The sequence below is a fragment of the Pan troglodytes genome, chromosome 22, assembly GCF_028858775.2.
Source record: "Pan troglodytes isolate AG18354 chromosome 22, NHGRI_mPanTro3-v2.0_pri, whole genome shotgun sequence".
Classification (NCBI taxonomy): Eukaryota; Metazoa; Chordata; class Mammalia; order Primates; family Hominidae; genus Pan; species Pan troglodytes.
In genome coordinates, this window is record NC_072420.2 from 45,547,211 (window position 1) to 45,564,125 (window position 16,915).

The 16,915-nt window shown below is 57.0% G+C and overlaps 1 protein-coding gene across 5 annotated transcripts in view; it reads right to left on the minus strand.

Annotated features, from left to right (window-relative positions):
- Positions 1–16,915, minus strand: part of ITGB2 (integrin subunit beta 2) — a 46,119-nt gene that overhangs the window by 15,296 nt on the left and 13,908 nt on the right. For 4 of the 5 annotated variants that reach the window (XM_063803345.1, XM_063803346.1, XM_063803344.1 and 1 more), the window contains 5 exons: positions 9,631–9,691; positions 9,190–9,278; positions 5,827–6,007; positions 2,284–2,454; positions 384–625 (listed from right to left, as the gene is read on the minus strand). In XM_063803345.1, the coding sequence (XP_063659415.1) occupies positions 384–625; positions 2,284–2,454; positions 5,827–6,007; positions 9,190–9,278; positions 9,631–9,688 (741 nt within the window). In that variant the 5' untranslated portion in view covers positions 9,689–9,691. The remainder of the gene's footprint in view (positions 1–383; positions 626–2,283; positions 2,455–5,826; positions 6,008–9,189; positions 9,279–9,630; positions 9,692–16,915) is intronic. The other variant, XM_016938394.4, reaches the window with a different exon arrangement.

Sequence of the window (16,915 nt, forward strand, 5' to 3'; positions counted from 1 at the left end):
TGGGCAGCCAGCGCCCACCCGGCCTGGAGGGAGGAGGGTGGTTCCACCCCAGGAATCACGGGACCTGCTGCCTAGCGGCCCTGTTCCACCCTTGGCCGCTCGCAAAATATTTAGGCTTCATAAGGTTTGCCCAGGGTCACAGATTTAATTCACAGCAAACAATGAAATCAGCGCATGATTTTCAAGCCCTCGTGGCCACCCTCCCTTCCTCTTGCCCTTTCCTGCATGGGCAGGAGCAGGGTGAGGAGCTGCTCTCCCCAGGCCCAGGCTGGAGTCCCTTAGACGACCTGCCGGCCAGGGTACCCCCCTGCCCCCACACAGCGCCTGACAGAGCCCCCCACACTGGGGGAACGTGGGGACCCAAGCAGGGGCAGCGGCCTCACCGGGCAGGCGGCGACCTGCATCATGGCATCCAGCCCACCCTCGGGTGCGTCCAGGTTTCCGGAAATCAGCTGCTTCCCGACCTCGGTCTGAAACTGGCTGGAGTTGTTGGTCAGCTTCAGCACGTGCCTGAAGGCAAACGGGGGCTGGCACTCCTTCTCCTTGTTGGGGCATGGGTTTCGCAGCTTATCAGGGTGCGTGTTCACGAACGGCAGCACGGTCTTGTCCACGAAGGACCCGAAGCCTGCAGGGCACATGGAGGGGCTGGGGAGGTGGCAGGCTGGGCCCAGGTGGGAGGGCCAGCTTCAAAGGGGCACGAGGGCAAGCCTGTTTCCTCTCTCCTAGCAGGGAGGTGGAGAAAGCAAGATGGCACATGTGGAGTGTGTGTGTGAGCATGTGCGTTGTGCAAGCACGCATGTGAACGTATGTGGGCGTGTGTGTGAACCTGGGAGTGTGCAATCATGTACATGCATGAGCATAAGTGTATGCATGTGTGTTCCTGCATGTATGTGTGTGACCAGGTATACATGTGGGCATGTGAACAGGTGCGTATGTGTATCTGTGTGTGCAGCCATCTGCATGTGTAAACATGAGTGTGTACATGCGTAGCACAACTGTGTGTGCACGTATTCCTGTATGCATGTGAGCATGTTCAGGTATGGACGCACCTAGTTCACATAGGTGACCAGGTACATATGTGGGCATGTGTGTTTGTGTATGATTTATACATGTGAGTGAAGACATACATGGGTGATCATGAGTGTGCACATGAGCATGTCTGTGTGCACATGTGGTCTTGCACGTGTGTATGTGTGTGCATGTGTGTGCACATGCAAGTGTGAGCATGCATTCACGTGTGTGAGCATGCATTTGTGTGTGAGCATGCATTCACGTGTGTGAGCGTGCATTTGTGCATGTGAGCATACATTTGCGTGTGTGAGCATGCATTTGCGTGTGAGCATACATTCATGTGTGAGCATACATTCACATGTGAGAGCATGCATTTGTGTGTTTGAGCATGTGTGTGAGCATTCACGTGTGTGAGCATCCATTCACGTGTGTGTGCATTTGAGTTTGAGTGTGCTTTTGTGTGTGAGCATGCATTCGCGTGTGTGAGCATCCATTTGTGCATGTAAGGATACATTCATGTGTGAGTGTGCATTTGCATGTGTGAGCATGCATTTGTGTGTGAGTGTGCATTGCATGTGTGAACATGCATTTGTGTGTGGGCGTGCATTCACGTGCGTGAGCGTGCGTTTGTGTGTGAGCATGCATTTGTGTGAGCATGCATTTGCGTGCGTGTGTGTGTAAGTGTGCGTGTGTGCATCCCCGCATGTAGGGAAGGTGGCAGAGTGCCGATGTGAGAAGCCACGCCCGGCGGGGAAGACATGCGCTGTGACTGACACACATGTGTGCTGGAGACTTGCTCTGTGGCGAGGCAGTGCTGGTGTAGAGCGGAGCCCTTGGCCCAGCAGAGCTTGCTGTGTGGTTTCTTCAGCGCTGCCGTCGCTGTGCCGTCTATATGTGTTGTGGTCTTTAAAGTTTAATAATTGGCACTGTCAGAATTTTGTCTTTTAAACATACCAAGAAATAAATAAAGGAAGTAGAAGATGGAAGGGGAAGTGGAGGGCTGGACAACGTCTACAAGTGTTGGGGAGCCAGGGACTGGGTGTGGCCCCTGGCAGGGAGGCAGGCCGACTGCAGCCCTGTGGATGCCCTGGGGGGACCTGCATCTGGGGCCCCCAGATCTACCCTGGGGACCTGAGTGCGAGGAGGTGTGTGGGCCACAGGCAGGAGTGGCCAGGGTCTGGGAAAGGACTGGGCCTCGCCCTGCAGCACCTGGCCTTAGTGGCCGGGGCCTGGGAAAGGACTGGGTTTTGTCCTGCAGTGCCTGGGCCTCACCAATGCGGCCGGACTCGGTGATCTCGTTGAGGGCCCGTAGCAGGTCGCCCCCCAGCTTCTTGACATTCCTGAGGTCATCAAGCATGGAGTAGGAGAGGTCCATCAGGTAGTACAGGTCGATGGGGTAGCCCTTGGCCCGCCGGAAGGTCACGTTGAACGCTGCTGCCTGGCCTGCCGGTGGGGACAGAACAAAAGGAGCCACACCTCACATCTCACACAGGGTGTCTGGGGGCGTGTGGCCCCGAGCGGGCTGTGCACTGGCACCCTCTCCTCCAGCCCCCAAATCCTCCTGACCTCCCCTCTCCCCGCCTGGCAGGAGAGCTGAGGACCAGACACAGGACGTCCAGGCAGGCTGGAGTTTCAGAGGAAGGACATGACTCCCGGATGCAGGCATGTGCCTCGCAGTGACACTGAAACCCGCCTGGGGTGCTTAGAGTTGACGCCAGCGACATTGGGGACGCCTTTCATTGAGAGTGCCAGCGACTCACCTGGGCTCACACCTAACCGGGCCCCATGCCTGCAGTCCCACGGGCGCCCTCATCAGCAGCCACATAGACAGGCATCACACGAACCTGGCACTTCCCAGCAAGGCCCACGCGGGCCGTCCCCAGGAGGCCCCTTTCTCCATCCCAGCCCTGGACTTCCGCTCGCCTGCATCTCAGTCACACGTGCGGTTGTGTAGCTGTCTGTTTACCTGTCACCGCAACCAGCCTGTGTCCCTGGCTCCCAGAACCGTGCCTGGTACAAGTCAGCTCTCCATAAACACACATCATGTTAATGAATGAGCAAGGAGGGAGGGTGACGAAGCCTGTCCCCTCTGCCCCACCCTCCAGCCTTCAGCCCCCCTGGGCGGCAGGACAAGTGCAGAGCCCCACTCCACCCCCAACCTGCCTGCTGCCATGCCCTGGGAGAAAGGGTATGTGCCCCTCCACACAGACACACACACACGCACTCCTACACATAAATACACCACATGCACCCACAGTCACACATGGCATACACACCCACATATATGCACACACACAATACTCACACACAAATATACCTCATGCACACACAGTCACACGTAGCACACACACACCCACATATACACGCACATGGCACCCACACACAGCAAACACACCACAAATATGCACACACACCACAAACACCAACCACCACATATGCACGCATACACACACACCACACACTCATACACAACACCAGACACAAAGCACACATACTACATGTACTTGTTCATATACACAAACACACCACATGCACGCACACACACTCGCACATACATACACACACCAAACACACACACATGCACTCACGCACATACACCACACACATGCACTCACATACACATGCATGCCACACACATATACACATGCCACACACATGCATTCACACCCATACACACACGTGCCACACGTATACACACACCCCACACAATGCTAAACACATACATACCACACACACCATGCATACACACACACCACACACACATGTGCTCACACACACACACACTCACCCACATTCACACCCGGCACTCCTGGCCCTGGCCCTCGCCCTGCTGTGCCTTGCAGCCCTCAGAGGCTTCACTTGGCCTCTGGGCCAAGGACCCCAAGCACTTTCTATGAAGGGCCAGACAGTAAATGTGTTTGGCTTTGGGGGCTGTGCGGCGTCTGCAGCGACATGGAGGAGGCAGCCAAGACCATGTCCCCACGAGCAGTGTGGCCGTGCTGCAGTCAAAGGGCACAGACTTAGGCCTTTGGTGGCTGACCAAGGAGCCCCGTCCCTTCCCTTCCAGAGTGGAGGCTCAGCGAAGGGCCAGCAGGCTGCGGGGGTAGGGCCAGGACCCCGCGAGAGGACAGTCCCTTCCCAGATCCTGCCGCCCTGCTCTGGGAGCCTGTGGCCCTGGGGTGCTGTTAAGATCTCTCCCTGGTGCTCACCCGAGCTTGCCGACCCTCACCTGCACCCACCCGAGCTCACTTGTGCCCTCCCAGAGGCCACCGCATTTGCCCCCTGCACAGTGGGGATGCATGCCAGGCCGTGGGCAGCCACTCCCCCACCCTTCCCCACGGCACAAGGATGCCCCCATTCAGGCGCACCCCCACCCTCCAGGACGATCCTTCCTGACACCTCCAGCACCACAGAGCTGCACAAACTCTGGCCACAGGCAACACCTCTGTCAGCCTCAGTTTCCTCACTGTGAAGTGGGGCGTGGGGAAAATACATCAGAGCTGCCTCCAGGGGCCACAGGGCCAGGCCCTCGAGTTTGAGGTCAGAGGTGGAGGTTCCAGCACGAAGGGGCTTGTGCCTGCTCACGGGGCAGCGAGGGGCAGGCCTGACCCTACCACCAGGGTGGGGTTTTGTCCCCTGCTGCCCCCAGGGACACCTGGCCCCTGCTCCTGCAGGACCTCCCCACTGGCTCGGCCCCATCCCTCACTGTCTCCCAGCCGCCTCCCTCCCGGCTGCTGCTGGCTGTCACCTGGCCGCCTGCACCCTGGGCCACTCTGCCCCAAGGCTAACTCAGTGGCCGCTGACCTGGGCTTCCCCTGAGGGCAGAGCTCTGAGCCCCAGCCTGTCCGACACCAGCTGGTTCCTCTAAAGTCACCCCGGCCCCGTCTGCACCCTCTCCCTGGGAGATGGCTTCCCCTTCCTTCCCTGGCCTCACTGTGGCCTGGGAGGTCACAGGTCGGTGGCCACACCAGGCCTCCTTCTCCCATCTGCTGCACAACCACACCTGCCTTCCTGGAGCAAGGAGGGCGCTTCGTTTCTTCCCTCCCTTTCCCTTCCCTCCCTTCCCTCCCTCCCTTCCCTCCCCTTCTCTTCCCTTCCTTTCTTTTCATTTTGAGACAGAATCTCGCCCTGTCGCCCAGGCTAAAGTGCAGTGGCACAATCTTGGCTCACTGCAACCTCTGCCTCCCAGGTTCAAGTGATTCTCCTGCCGCAGCAGGAGAATGTTGGCCAGGCTGGTCTCGAACCCCCGACCTCAAGTGATCCACCCGCCTCGGCCTCCCAAACTGCTGGGATTACAGGCGTGAGCCACTGATAAGGAGGGCGTTTCTCAAAGCACTGACAGGGGACTGTGTTCTGAAACAGGTGCTCTGGTCAAGTCGAAACAGGTGTTCTGGTCAAGTCGGTTTGGGCAACACTGGTTTAAACAGTTACTTAGGTCTCTTGGCTGCAAAACTGATCAGAGCCTTTACTCTTCTAAGAGTACCTTGGCCTTCTGAGTGTGTAACAGAATAGTGTTTTGCAAATGGTTTGGTCTCCCTTTAAAAAAAAAAAGGTGCAGAACGTCGGGCTGCGAGAGAGTGCAGACACTGGGCACCGATGGTAAGGGCTGGGGCAGCTCCACCTGGGGACAGAGCGGAAGGGCACTGAGGAGCTCAGCTTTCCAGCAGCCTTGGGGCTTCACTGGCCCACACACCTGTCCGACCCGGACACACGCCTTCTGGGCAGCCCTGACACCCCAGAGCAGGGCCGGGCTCCCAGCCAGAGCCAATAACCAGCACAGACAGTGCCTGGCACCACCACCGAGGCCAAGCCTACCTGGTCGCAGGTAAAGCGTCACTTTTTGTGGGGACAGCTGCTTCTGGCCCCCATTGTGGTCTTCCTGGGTTTCAGCGAGGCTCTTGGGGTCCATGATGTCGTCAGCCGCACAGCCCCTCATGAGCAGCTGTGGCCGGGTGTCGCAGCGAATGGAGTCAGGATCCCCCGGCCCTGTGAAGTTCTGGGGAGGGGGAGTCAGGGGTCAGGAGGGGGCCACACTGCTGGACCTGCAGGAGGCTGACTGGCCATGGAGGACTGGGGACCCACCCTGTCCCCTCCTCCTCTGCGCCTGGAATTTGGGACAGAAGTCCCTGTGGACAGAGACAGGGAGCTCCTCCGGCCTCCCAGACAGCCCCTCCCTGAAGGCTCCCGGCCACAGCAGACCCCTGGGGGGCAGGGTATCACCTCCTCCTCTGCCTCTAGCGGCAGAAAGGACTCAGGACCTACTCTCCAGCCCAAGGCTGACCCAAGAGGAGAGGCCTCAGCGTCCTCTAGCAGCTGGTCCAGGGGCTTCAAGCCCTTCATCAGCAGAACCTTTGTCCAAGGGAGTTGCTCTGTCCCAAAGGAACGTGACAGTCCCTAGGCCCCCAAGAAACCCAGAACATGGGCAGGGTCCTGGGCCAAGCCCCTCAAAGTTTAGAAGAACAGAAGCTGGAGGGGAGCCTGGGAGACCTGGGCCCAGGGCGCTTTCCTCTCAGCCACCTTGTCCCTGCAAAGCCCCTGGATTCTGATGAGGGCTGTGTTTGGTGGGTCCCGTCACTGGCCCCGAGCCTGCTGCCTCTACGGGGAAGGGTGCTGGTGATGCGGGGCCAGAAGCGCGTGTTTGTGCACTTGCTTTCGTAGAGGGAAGCTCAGGAGGATAAGCCCGGCCCCCAGAGGCTGGTGAGTCCCGCAGGCAGGGGGGCAGGTGGGAGGGGAGGGCGACAGTCCCCAGGGTGCCTCTTTGTAGGGCTCTGACTTTTGGAACCACAGAAGTTTTTAAAGAAGTCCTCCAGAAATAAAAGTACATCAGCAAGTATCCCAGCAAGAGAGAAAAGAAAGCCTAAATGTAATCCACACAGAAACAAACAAATCTCACTGAAAGGTGTTTATTTCAGAGGAGCTGAAAACCTCCAGAAAGGGGAGGGAAAAAACCCAGCCTGACCAAGGTGGTTTCCACCTGGGGCCTGGCCACCCTGCTCAGTCCGAGGACAGACAGGAGCCACCCGGCTTCTCCTCCGGGGGCTGCTCGCCGCGGTGGCGTGGGCTGGAGGACCCAAAGCTGCTCCCCGTGGGACGCAAAATTGAGAAACGAGGAAGCTGCTGACGGTAAGAAATGAGACACCACTTCTCCTGCTGCCCTCCCCTTCTTCTCCACCCCCTCCCCTTCTCTAGTTTATAAGACAGGAGAAAAGTGAGAAAGCAAAAAGTTGGAAAGAAACAGAAGTAAGATAAATAGCCAGACGACCTTGGCGCCACCACCCGGCCCTGGTGGTTAAACTAATAATAATAATAATAATATTAACCCCTGACCAAAACTACTGGTGTTATCTGTAAATTCCAGACATTGTATGAAAAAGCATTGCAAAACTTTCTGTTCTGTCAGCTGATGCATGTAACCCCCAGTCACGTTCCCCACACTTGCTCTATCTATCACGACCCTTTCACGTGGACCCCTTAGAGTTGTAAGCCCTTAAAAGGGCTAGGAATTTCTTTTTCGGGGAGCTCGGCTCTTAAGACGCAAGTCTGCCGACACTCCTGGCCAAATAAAGCCCTTCCTTCTTTAACCGGGTGTCTGAGGATTTCTGTCTGCGGCTTGTCCGGCTACAACGGTGCTGGAGCCCAGACTCTCAGGGAAAGGAACCCGAGCCGTCAGAAAACCATCTGATTCCAGGCTGGGGCAAGGGACATGAAGATGGGCCTGCAGCATCATGTTGCTCCAGAAAGCAAGAAAGTGCTCAGTACAATAGAATGAGGATGCATGGACAGGACACGCAGCCAGACCCAGTGGATTTGAGCATCTCGGGGAAGAAAGGACAGCCACAGATCATGCACTACTGAACAAAATAAAACTGTGGGTCACGCTGATGAGAGAGAGGCTGCAGAGAAGGAGAGACCCTTCCTTAGGTTGGCAGCCGTGAGTGGCAGGTGGGGACCAGCACGGCACCAATCTGCAGCCATCGCAGTGATGGCAGCTTCAGGCGGGGACCTCCACGGATGCTGAGCCTGTGGGTGCGATTTGATGAGGGCAGAACGTCACCAGCCCACAGTGGCTGCGAGGGGATCGTGCAGCGGGATGGGGAGGCCGGGGGGATGCTGTCTCAGCAGAGCCGTCCACGCTGACCTCATCAAGACTGGGACGGGGCCACAGCAGTGCCTCTCATGGGCACTTAGGACACCATCACTGAGGGGCTCCCGCCAAAGCACACCTGAGTCCAGGCAGAAGAAACTCCAGACAAGACCCCTGAGGGTCATGCTACAAAGCTGCTCTCCTGACTTCCTCAGAAACGCCCAAGGACAGGAAAGACAAAGAAAGCTGAGGACTTGTCCAGATTCAAGAAGCCCAAGGAGACGGCTGAGCGTAGGGCGAGCCTGGGTGAGGAGATTCAGAGCGTTAGACGGCTGAGCGCAGTGTGTGAACCTGGGTTAGGAGATTTGGGGCCTGAGACGGCTGAGTGCAGGGTGAGCCTGAGTGAGGAGATTCTGAGCCTGAGACAGCTGAGCACAGGGTGAGCCTGGGTGACAAAATCCACCAGGAAAATATGCTCACGAAGACATCATTGGGACAACCAATAAAATATGCGTAGCGTGTAGGTTTGATGATAATGAGATACCAATGCTGAATTTCCTGAATTTGATACATGAATTTATCAAATATAGATATATATGTATCAAAATACATTTACATCAAAGTACATTTCCTCTCGGCCACCTTGTCCCTGCAAAGCCCCTGGATTCTGATGAGGGCTGTGTTTGGTGGGTCCCGTCACTGGCCCCAAACCTGCTGACTCTGCAGGAAAGCGTGCTGGCGATGCGGGGCCAGAAGCGCGCGTGTTTCTGCACTTGCTTACGTGGTTTTGTAAGTGAAAACCTTGTTCTTAAGAAAGACCTCCCCTGAAGTACTAAGAGACAAAGGGTTCCATGTCTACAACCTACTCGGAAATGGCTGAGAAAACATACAAGTGTGTGTTCTGTGTGTGTTTCCAAACAGACCACACATTAGAACCTCAGGGGCCGCTTGAGGGGAGGGTGAGGCCAGGGTCTGGGGACCCCCTCAAAAAGAAAATGGAGTTGTTAGTCCTCTGGGTGCCACTGGCTTCAGGGGCCGGAAAGGGCCCCCGCCCAGGAGCTGGGCAGGTGGGGAGGGGCCTAGGAGGCACTTACCAGCTTCTGGCACCAGGTGCAGCCGGGCCCCGACTCGATGCATTCCCGGCAGCTGCTGACCTTGAACTTCGTGCACTCCTGAGAGAGGACTGAGGGACGAGACCGGCTGGTGAGTGGGTGCTCTGGGCCGCCCTGCCCACACCCAAGGGGGAGTAGAGCAGGAAGGTCAGAGGAGGCCCAAAAAGACAGGGAGGCAGCCTCCAGGAGGAGGCCCCGCATCAGCCACCACCCCCAGGTGCAAAGAGGGGCCCTCGGGAAACAGCACAGCTACAGCCTCCTGGCACGTGCGGAGACGAGGCCTGAGTCCCCGACCTACCCCCAGTGGCAAGGTCCTTCCCCAGCCTCCCGGGAACTTCTGTCTATGGGAACATGAGGGCAGGCCCTGTTCTCCCTGATCGGAATGTCACGCGTGGAGTCCCCTCCCTGGAACACAGAACTCACCGCACCCGAGGGAGAGCAGCCCCACCAGGGCGAGCAGTGGGGGGCGCAGGCCCAGCATGTCCTGTGGAGGGAAGGGGTCTTGGTGACGGTCTCAGGCCCAACCCCTGGGGCTGACCACCCATGAAGCTCCCCTCCTGGAGCTGGCCTGGGACAAGGAGCTGGGGCCCTGTCCCTGCTGCAGGGGGTGGGTTAGGGTCAGGCCAGCACAGCTGCGCTGGGCCCAGCTGCCAACAGCCAGGGAGGGAGGGATCCCGGGCCCAGCAGTGCGGGCAGCACACCTGCTCAGCAGCCAGGCACCCAGGACAGCTGCAGCGGGCCCCTGCAGAGACACACAACACAGGCACACACACACATGCAGACGTGTACACACACCACACATGCACGTGTACGTGCATGCAGATGCGTGCCTGACCGCATGTACATACCACGTGCATGCACACACCACACATATACATGCATCACACCACACATATGTACACACAGAGATGTATACACCCCTTACCCACACTATACTCCCCGCAAGACACTGCACACCACACACAAATATACACATGCACATGTACACACACGTACACACCACACAGACATACACACCACACGTACACACCATACACACGTGCAAATGTACACGCACACAAACACCAGAACCCCACACACCCGGTGTGTGCACTCTGCCCCAGTGTGCCCCAGGTCCTCCGTGAGCAGAGTCTGTGCTTGGAGCAGAGCCGGGCTTGGCCCTGTCTCTCTGTGGCAGAAACATAGCCAGGAAGAGAAAGCTGGCTTGATGCCCGCGGGTGCCAGGCTGTGTGCCAGGAAGAGAAAGCTGGCTTGATGCCCAGGGGTGCCAAGCTGTGTGCTAGGCCTGCCCAGGAGCCCTGCAGTCCCTGCCAGGTGGGAAAAAAAGTCACCTGACTTGCCCAAGCCACCAGTTGCCGGGGTCCTGCCCTTTTGTTTCCAGGTACACACCCACCCTGTCCTTAATCCACACATCCACAGCCAGGGGCGGCTCGGTGGTCACTCACAGGCCCTCGGCCCCAGAGGCAAAATGACGGAACCAGGCCTCAGCCTGGTGCTGGAGGCCGGCAGCACCTCCTAGCAGGCAGCAGGGCCGTTCCACCCCTGGGCTCCCTTCCCTCCATCCTGGAGGTGCACAAACCAGGCCTAGGTCGGCTCCTTGGGAGGTCTTAGGGCTTCCTAGGTGGGGTGGGCCCCTGGGTCTGACCTCCCAGGACCTGAGAACGTTATAGCTGGCTGGGACCCTTTTATCTGGCACCAAGAAGGTGGAGAGGTACTGAGAAGGGGTACCCAGGAGCCTTCCTGTCATGGTGGGCAGGAAGACATTTCCGTTACCCTGGGGCTGTTGTCAGAAGCAAAGATCAACACACCTCCCCCAGCAAATGCCAGTTCCTCTCATGGCCTCCCAGGCTGCTGGGGCGTTCCTGCCCCACTCCCTTCCCTCGGGTGGTGCTGGCAGGGTCACCCAAGGTTCAGTGGGCAGACCCAAGCCAGCAGAGCCCCAAATTAGGGCCTGCCGGCTTTGAAGACAGCGCTGGGTGCTGTGCTGTGGCCCGGGAGGCTTGGGTGCCCTCAGCCACAGGCCCTGGCTCCCCTCCATCCCCCGAAAGCCCTGCACCTGTGCTGGGGGCTCTGAGGCCGACGGAACACCCACCAGGGGCCCATCTGAGGATCCCACAGCTTAGATGCCCCAACAAGCCCCAAGGTCCTGTTGTTTTGGCGGTGACCTCATTCCCTGGTTCCCAGCAAAATTATAATCAGAATTCAAAAATGTCAAAAGGGAACCCTTGATCCTTCCCCTCCTGGGGTCAAAAACAGAACCTGCACCCTGCTGTAACTTCCTGGAGGAGGTGGTTTTGGTTCACACTGGGCCCACCCTGTGTTTGAAAGCCCCCATATCTCTGATCGTTGGGGGTTGTGGTTCAGGCCGAGGCCAGTTCCAGCTCTCCATCTGGGCCCCCTCAAAGTCCTGCGCCTGGACTGACCTCGGTGCCACGAGTGCCCACCAGCCCCTCAGCTGACCGGAGGCCCTGTGCATGCTGGAGCTACCCCAGGGTGCAGGGTCCAGCCGGCTTCAGGACTCCCCCAGGTCGCAGCTGCGCCAAGTCGGGAGGGGGTGCAGACCTCCCCTGGCAGCCCCAGCCAGGCTGGTAAGGACCCACACCCCAGCTCCACGCTCTCCCTGGGGCCGCAGACACGACGTCTCCACCCCTAACACAGTCATGACCAGCGGCATGCAAACACTTCGTACCCTCAAATGGGGAAACTGAGGCCCCCAGCAGCAGCAAGATATGGACCTGGCGCCCAGTTACCCTGGGCACCCCCACCTGCCCACAGGGAAAGGGGGGTGCACCTTGATTCCAGCAGGATTGGCTCAGAGACCACAGCACCCCAACCTTGACCACAGGAAGGGGGCTGGTGGGGAGCCACCTTCTCCCCACTGTTGCTCCTCCATGAGCAGCCCTGGGGGGCTTGGAGCTGGGGGCACAAGAGAAGCCAGGCCCTGCCCCACCCCCCATTGCCAGTGGCTGAGCCCAGACAAACAGCTGGGGACGAAGGTCCGCTCCAGGAGGTAAGGCAGTGCACTGAGCCTGGCAGCCGGCCTCCCTTCTGTGGGAGAACAGGGCAGGGCAGCCCCTCTGCCCAGCAGCCAGGATGGCCCACGGAGATCCAGGGCCTCACCTGAGGCCTGAGAGACCAAGACCCCATCAGGCCTATCTGCCTCGGTTTCCTCCGTGTGCCTGGAGGTGGTCGAAGGGCCTGTGCCAGCTCCCTGGGGGATGGGAATGGGTAAGGCACAGATGTAGGGCAGCATTCGGGCAAACAGGCAGGTGCCTGGCCACTGTCACCTCTGGTGCCCTGAGGCTAAGCCGGCAGAGCTGCAGGGCAGGAGGGGAGGAAGAGCACAGACACCCCCCACCCCAGCCCCTGAGCTGGCCCCAGAGCTCTGGCCTGGAACCTGATCACCCTGAGGCCCTCCCTGCTGCCCCACACTGGGGGCGGGTGCCCTCCTCATCCTCCAGCTCCTGGACTTCCCCCGTCTAAGGGCGGGCGGGTCCCCTTACCAAGACCTAAGGTGCAAAACCCAAAGCTGAGGCTGCTTAGGAATCCACAGCCCCACAGGCCTCTCAGAACCTTGCATCAGAGTCGCCCTTGACCTCAACCCTGCCTGAGAGGGAAGTGCTGGTGCAACCCCAGCCCAGCTGCAGGAAGTGGTACCTGTCACCAAGTCCCCTGCACAGGGGGAGCGGGGGGCTGAGGGGGCAGGACCGGGGGGACGAGGTCGTCCTTCTGCGGACAACCCCTCAGGGGCCAGGCGCCCTTCCCTCCCGGGCACCAAATGGACACAGCTAACAAGAACCCCACTTCACGGTGAGCAAAGCTCTGAACATTCAGGCTCTGAGACACGAAAGCGGCGTCAGAAGAGATCTGCAGCAGATCTGGGCCAAATCACACACACCCTTTCACAGAAGTCGAGGACAGGAGAACAGGAGCAAACACAGGAAAGGAAGAGGCCGGCCTGGTGGCTGACGCCTGCAATCCCAGTATTTTGGGAGGCCAAGGCAGGAGAATCACTTGAGGCCAGGAGTTTGAGAGCCGCCTGGGTGACACAGTGAGACCCCTATCTCTACAAAAAATAAAAATAGAAAATAAATTAGCCAGACATGGTGGCATGCATCTCTAGTCCCAGTTACTCAGGAGGCTGAGGCAGGAGGATCACTCGCGCCCAGGACGGGGAGACTGCAGTGAACCCTAATGGCACTACTGAACTCCAGCCTAGGTGACAGAACGAGGCCCTGTCTCAAAAAAAAAAGGAAAGAAAAAGAAAGGAAACTTTAAGCAAGACAGCAGAGAGAGGGCAGAGCCTATGCTGGGAGAGGAATCCAGCAGGGTCAGGCTTCCTTTTTATTTTTTTGAGACGGAGTCTCGCTGTCACCAGCCTGGAGTGCAGTGGTGCGATCTTGGCTCACTGCAAGCTCCGCCTCCCGGGTTCATGCCATTCTCCTGCCTCAGCTTCCTGAGTAGCTGGGACTACAGGCACCCACGACCACGCCCAGCTAATTTTTTTGTGTTTTTAGTAGAGACGGGGTTTCATTGTGTTGATCAGGATGGTCTCGATCTCCTGACCTCGTGATCCGCCCACCTCGGCCTCCCAAAGTGCTGGGATTACAGGCGTGAGCCCCCGTGCCCAGTCTCAGGCTTCCTTTTTGCAACCCCGTAAAACTCTAAGACGAGACTGCTTGAGGAACCAGAGGCCCCGCAGACCCATTAGAACTTTGCATCAGAGCTTCCTCCTGCCTGTGCTGAAACCCACCTTGCGCTGTTTTAGAGGAGAGGTGCTCGCATCAAAGTGACTCGGAGGTGCGCGGGAAGTGATGGACGATGCCGGTAGGGTACAAGGTTGGAAGGAAGAGGACATGGGAGCCAACCCCTGCGCTGGGAACTGAAGGCTCAAGGGATGATTATAAACTAGGCATCCACCTTTTAAGCCAAAAGCCAGAGCATCAAGATGGACTCATTCCTGCTTCGTAGGAACGTGATAAAGAACTGGAGAGAAGTGCCGTCAGGTGGGGGCTGGAACACTGTCCTTGGATGACAGAGGCTCCAGGAAATCCAGGGACAAAAACAGGTCAGATCAAATAGGAACAAGTCGGAGCAGAGAGGATGCAGGAAAACCCAGCCCATGTCGCCTCTGAACCTGCGACCCTGCAAAAGTATATTTTCCCAAGGGTCAGGGAGACGTGTTCCTACCGTTGGTTTGACTATCTGTGAAGTTTGATAGCACAGTTTTGTTTGTTTGTTTGTTTGTTTGAGATGGAGTCTCACTCTGTCATCCAGGCTGGAGTGCAATGGCTAGATCTCGGCTCGCTGCAACCTCCGCCTCCCGTGTTCAAGCAATTCTTCTGCCTCAGCCTCCTGAGTAGCTGGGACTATAGGTGCACACCACTAGGCCCAGCTAATTTTTGTATTTTTAGTAGAGATGGAGTTTCACCATATTGGCCAGGCTGGTCTCGAACTCCTGACCTCGTGATCCACCCGCCTCGGCCTCCCAAAGTGCTGGGATTACAGGCATGAGCCACTGCGCCCGGCCTGATAGCACAAATTTTAAAGGCCACAATTTCTGGCCAAATTAAATAAAATGAGACACCCCACCCCCCCCCACACACACACACATGTTAATAAGGAATGCTAAAGTACTCTGCTAAATACCTGAAGTCAAAGGGAAATCAAATGATATTTATAGCATTTTAGACAAGGGGACACCACTCCTCCGTCTAACATGAAGGAGACTGTCTGTCTCTGGGTGGCGACGTGAGGCCGAGGCCCCGGACGCTCTTGCTGTGGACATAAAAGAATGGCCACAAATGTGTAGGACTTCAGTTTTAGGGAATAAAACAATAAAGGAAATAGAAGAATAGGTATCTAAGAGTAAGGAAACCTCAGCATAAAAGCTAAGGGGAGGCCGGGCATGGTGGCTCACGCCTATAATCCCAGCACTTTGGGAGGCTGAGGCAGGCGGATCACCTGAGGTCAGGAGTTTGAGACCAGCCTGAGCAACACAGTGAAACCCCATCTCTACTAAAAATACAAAAATTAGCTGGGCGTGGTGGCGGGCGCCTATAATCCCAGCTACTCAAGAGGCTGAGGCAGGAGAATCACTTGAGCCCGGGAGGCAGAGGGTGCAGTGAGCCGAGATCTCACCTCTGCACTCCAGCCTGGGCAACAAGAGTGAAACTGTCTCAAAAGAAAAAAAAAAAAAAAAAAAGCTAAGGGGGAAAATAGCAAGAAGATAGACTCTAAAAATGGCACATGTTGTACATAACAAATTGCATAGAGGAAATAGCTATTATCTCTCTAGTGCAAAAGGTAAATGGTAATCTTCATCTCTAAAGAGATCTTAGAAATTAATAACAAAAAGGTAAATACTCCATTCAAGGATGTTTCAAGGGTGTGGCACCCTGAGCAGGTAATTCACAAAAGAAGGAAGAAAACTGGCTAAGAAACATATGAGTCACCCCAGGAAAGAACCAGGGATTTCAGCCAAAATATCTTGATTCCCTGTGTAGCCATCAACCTGTAAGATGCTCTGGCAGTTTCGGTGCCTGCGCTATGGAGTCCCACACAGCAACAAAAACATGCGAACAGCTGCTCAGGGCAGCTTGGCTTCGTGGTAAAAGTGAATTTATGGGAAAAAAAAGAGAGACACAGTTCCAAAATATTCTGCATTTCTCTGGGTGGTGGCACTATGAGTATTTTCGATTTTCATTATTCCTGTTTGTATTTTCCACCCTTTTTGTGATAAATGAATAAAGGACATTTTAAAAATGGAATTTCATGGTGGTCGATGAATTATGCTGAAATTGCTTCTCCAGATTCCGAAGCCACCGGCTTTCTTGTTCCCACTGTGACGTTGATGAGGATGCTGCTTCATGGCGGTGGGACCTCCCTGCTGGAATGGGCTTGTTGCCACTGTCACTCACCCATTCACCCATCCATGGGACAGGGGCTTGCCAGCCTCTCTTCTAGGCACGGCACAGGGGCTGGGAGCTGCACTCCAGGACTCCTGGACTCTGCCCTCTGCTGAGACTCTCAGTACCTCTTTTCCCCAACACCTACCCCAAGTTTCCATCACACACAGAAACCTCCACCACTCCCAACACCAACATGTGTCCCCAGCGAGGCTGTTTACAAATCAGCTGGGCAGGAAGGTGTTCCTCTGGGGCTAACTCTTCTGCACTCTCGGACCCTGAATGGCCGGAGAGAACACGCAGCCCCAGGTGGGCAGGGGCCTCTGCTCAGGACAGCACCAGGGCCCTCTGTGCTCGCTCAGGGCCTGGGCTCCACACACATGGGCTCGGAATCGACAAATGCAACCACCTAATCAATGCCCCGTGTCAGTGCCAGTTTGTGCCAAGCAGAATGGGAGGGATCATTGCTGGCACCAGGTCCAGCTTGGGGTGGGTATCACCCACATCTCCATAATTGCTAGGCGCCCACTGCAGAGCCCCTTGAGTTGGGGCTTCCCAGCGACCTGGGCTGTACCTGCTGGGCGAATGCCTGTGTCACTGACGCCTGTGGCAGCTGGCATTCTCCTCCGGGAACAGGAGCCAGCCTCCGGTGACATGGCCTCAGGCGGGAACCACGGTTCTCTGACACAGGACACGAGTGCAGCAAGGGGGGCCCACACAGGACCTGTTCCATGGAATCGCCACAGGCGTCACGCTGCCCCATCCACAGAGGCAAATGCCCCACAGCCCTGGTACCTGGT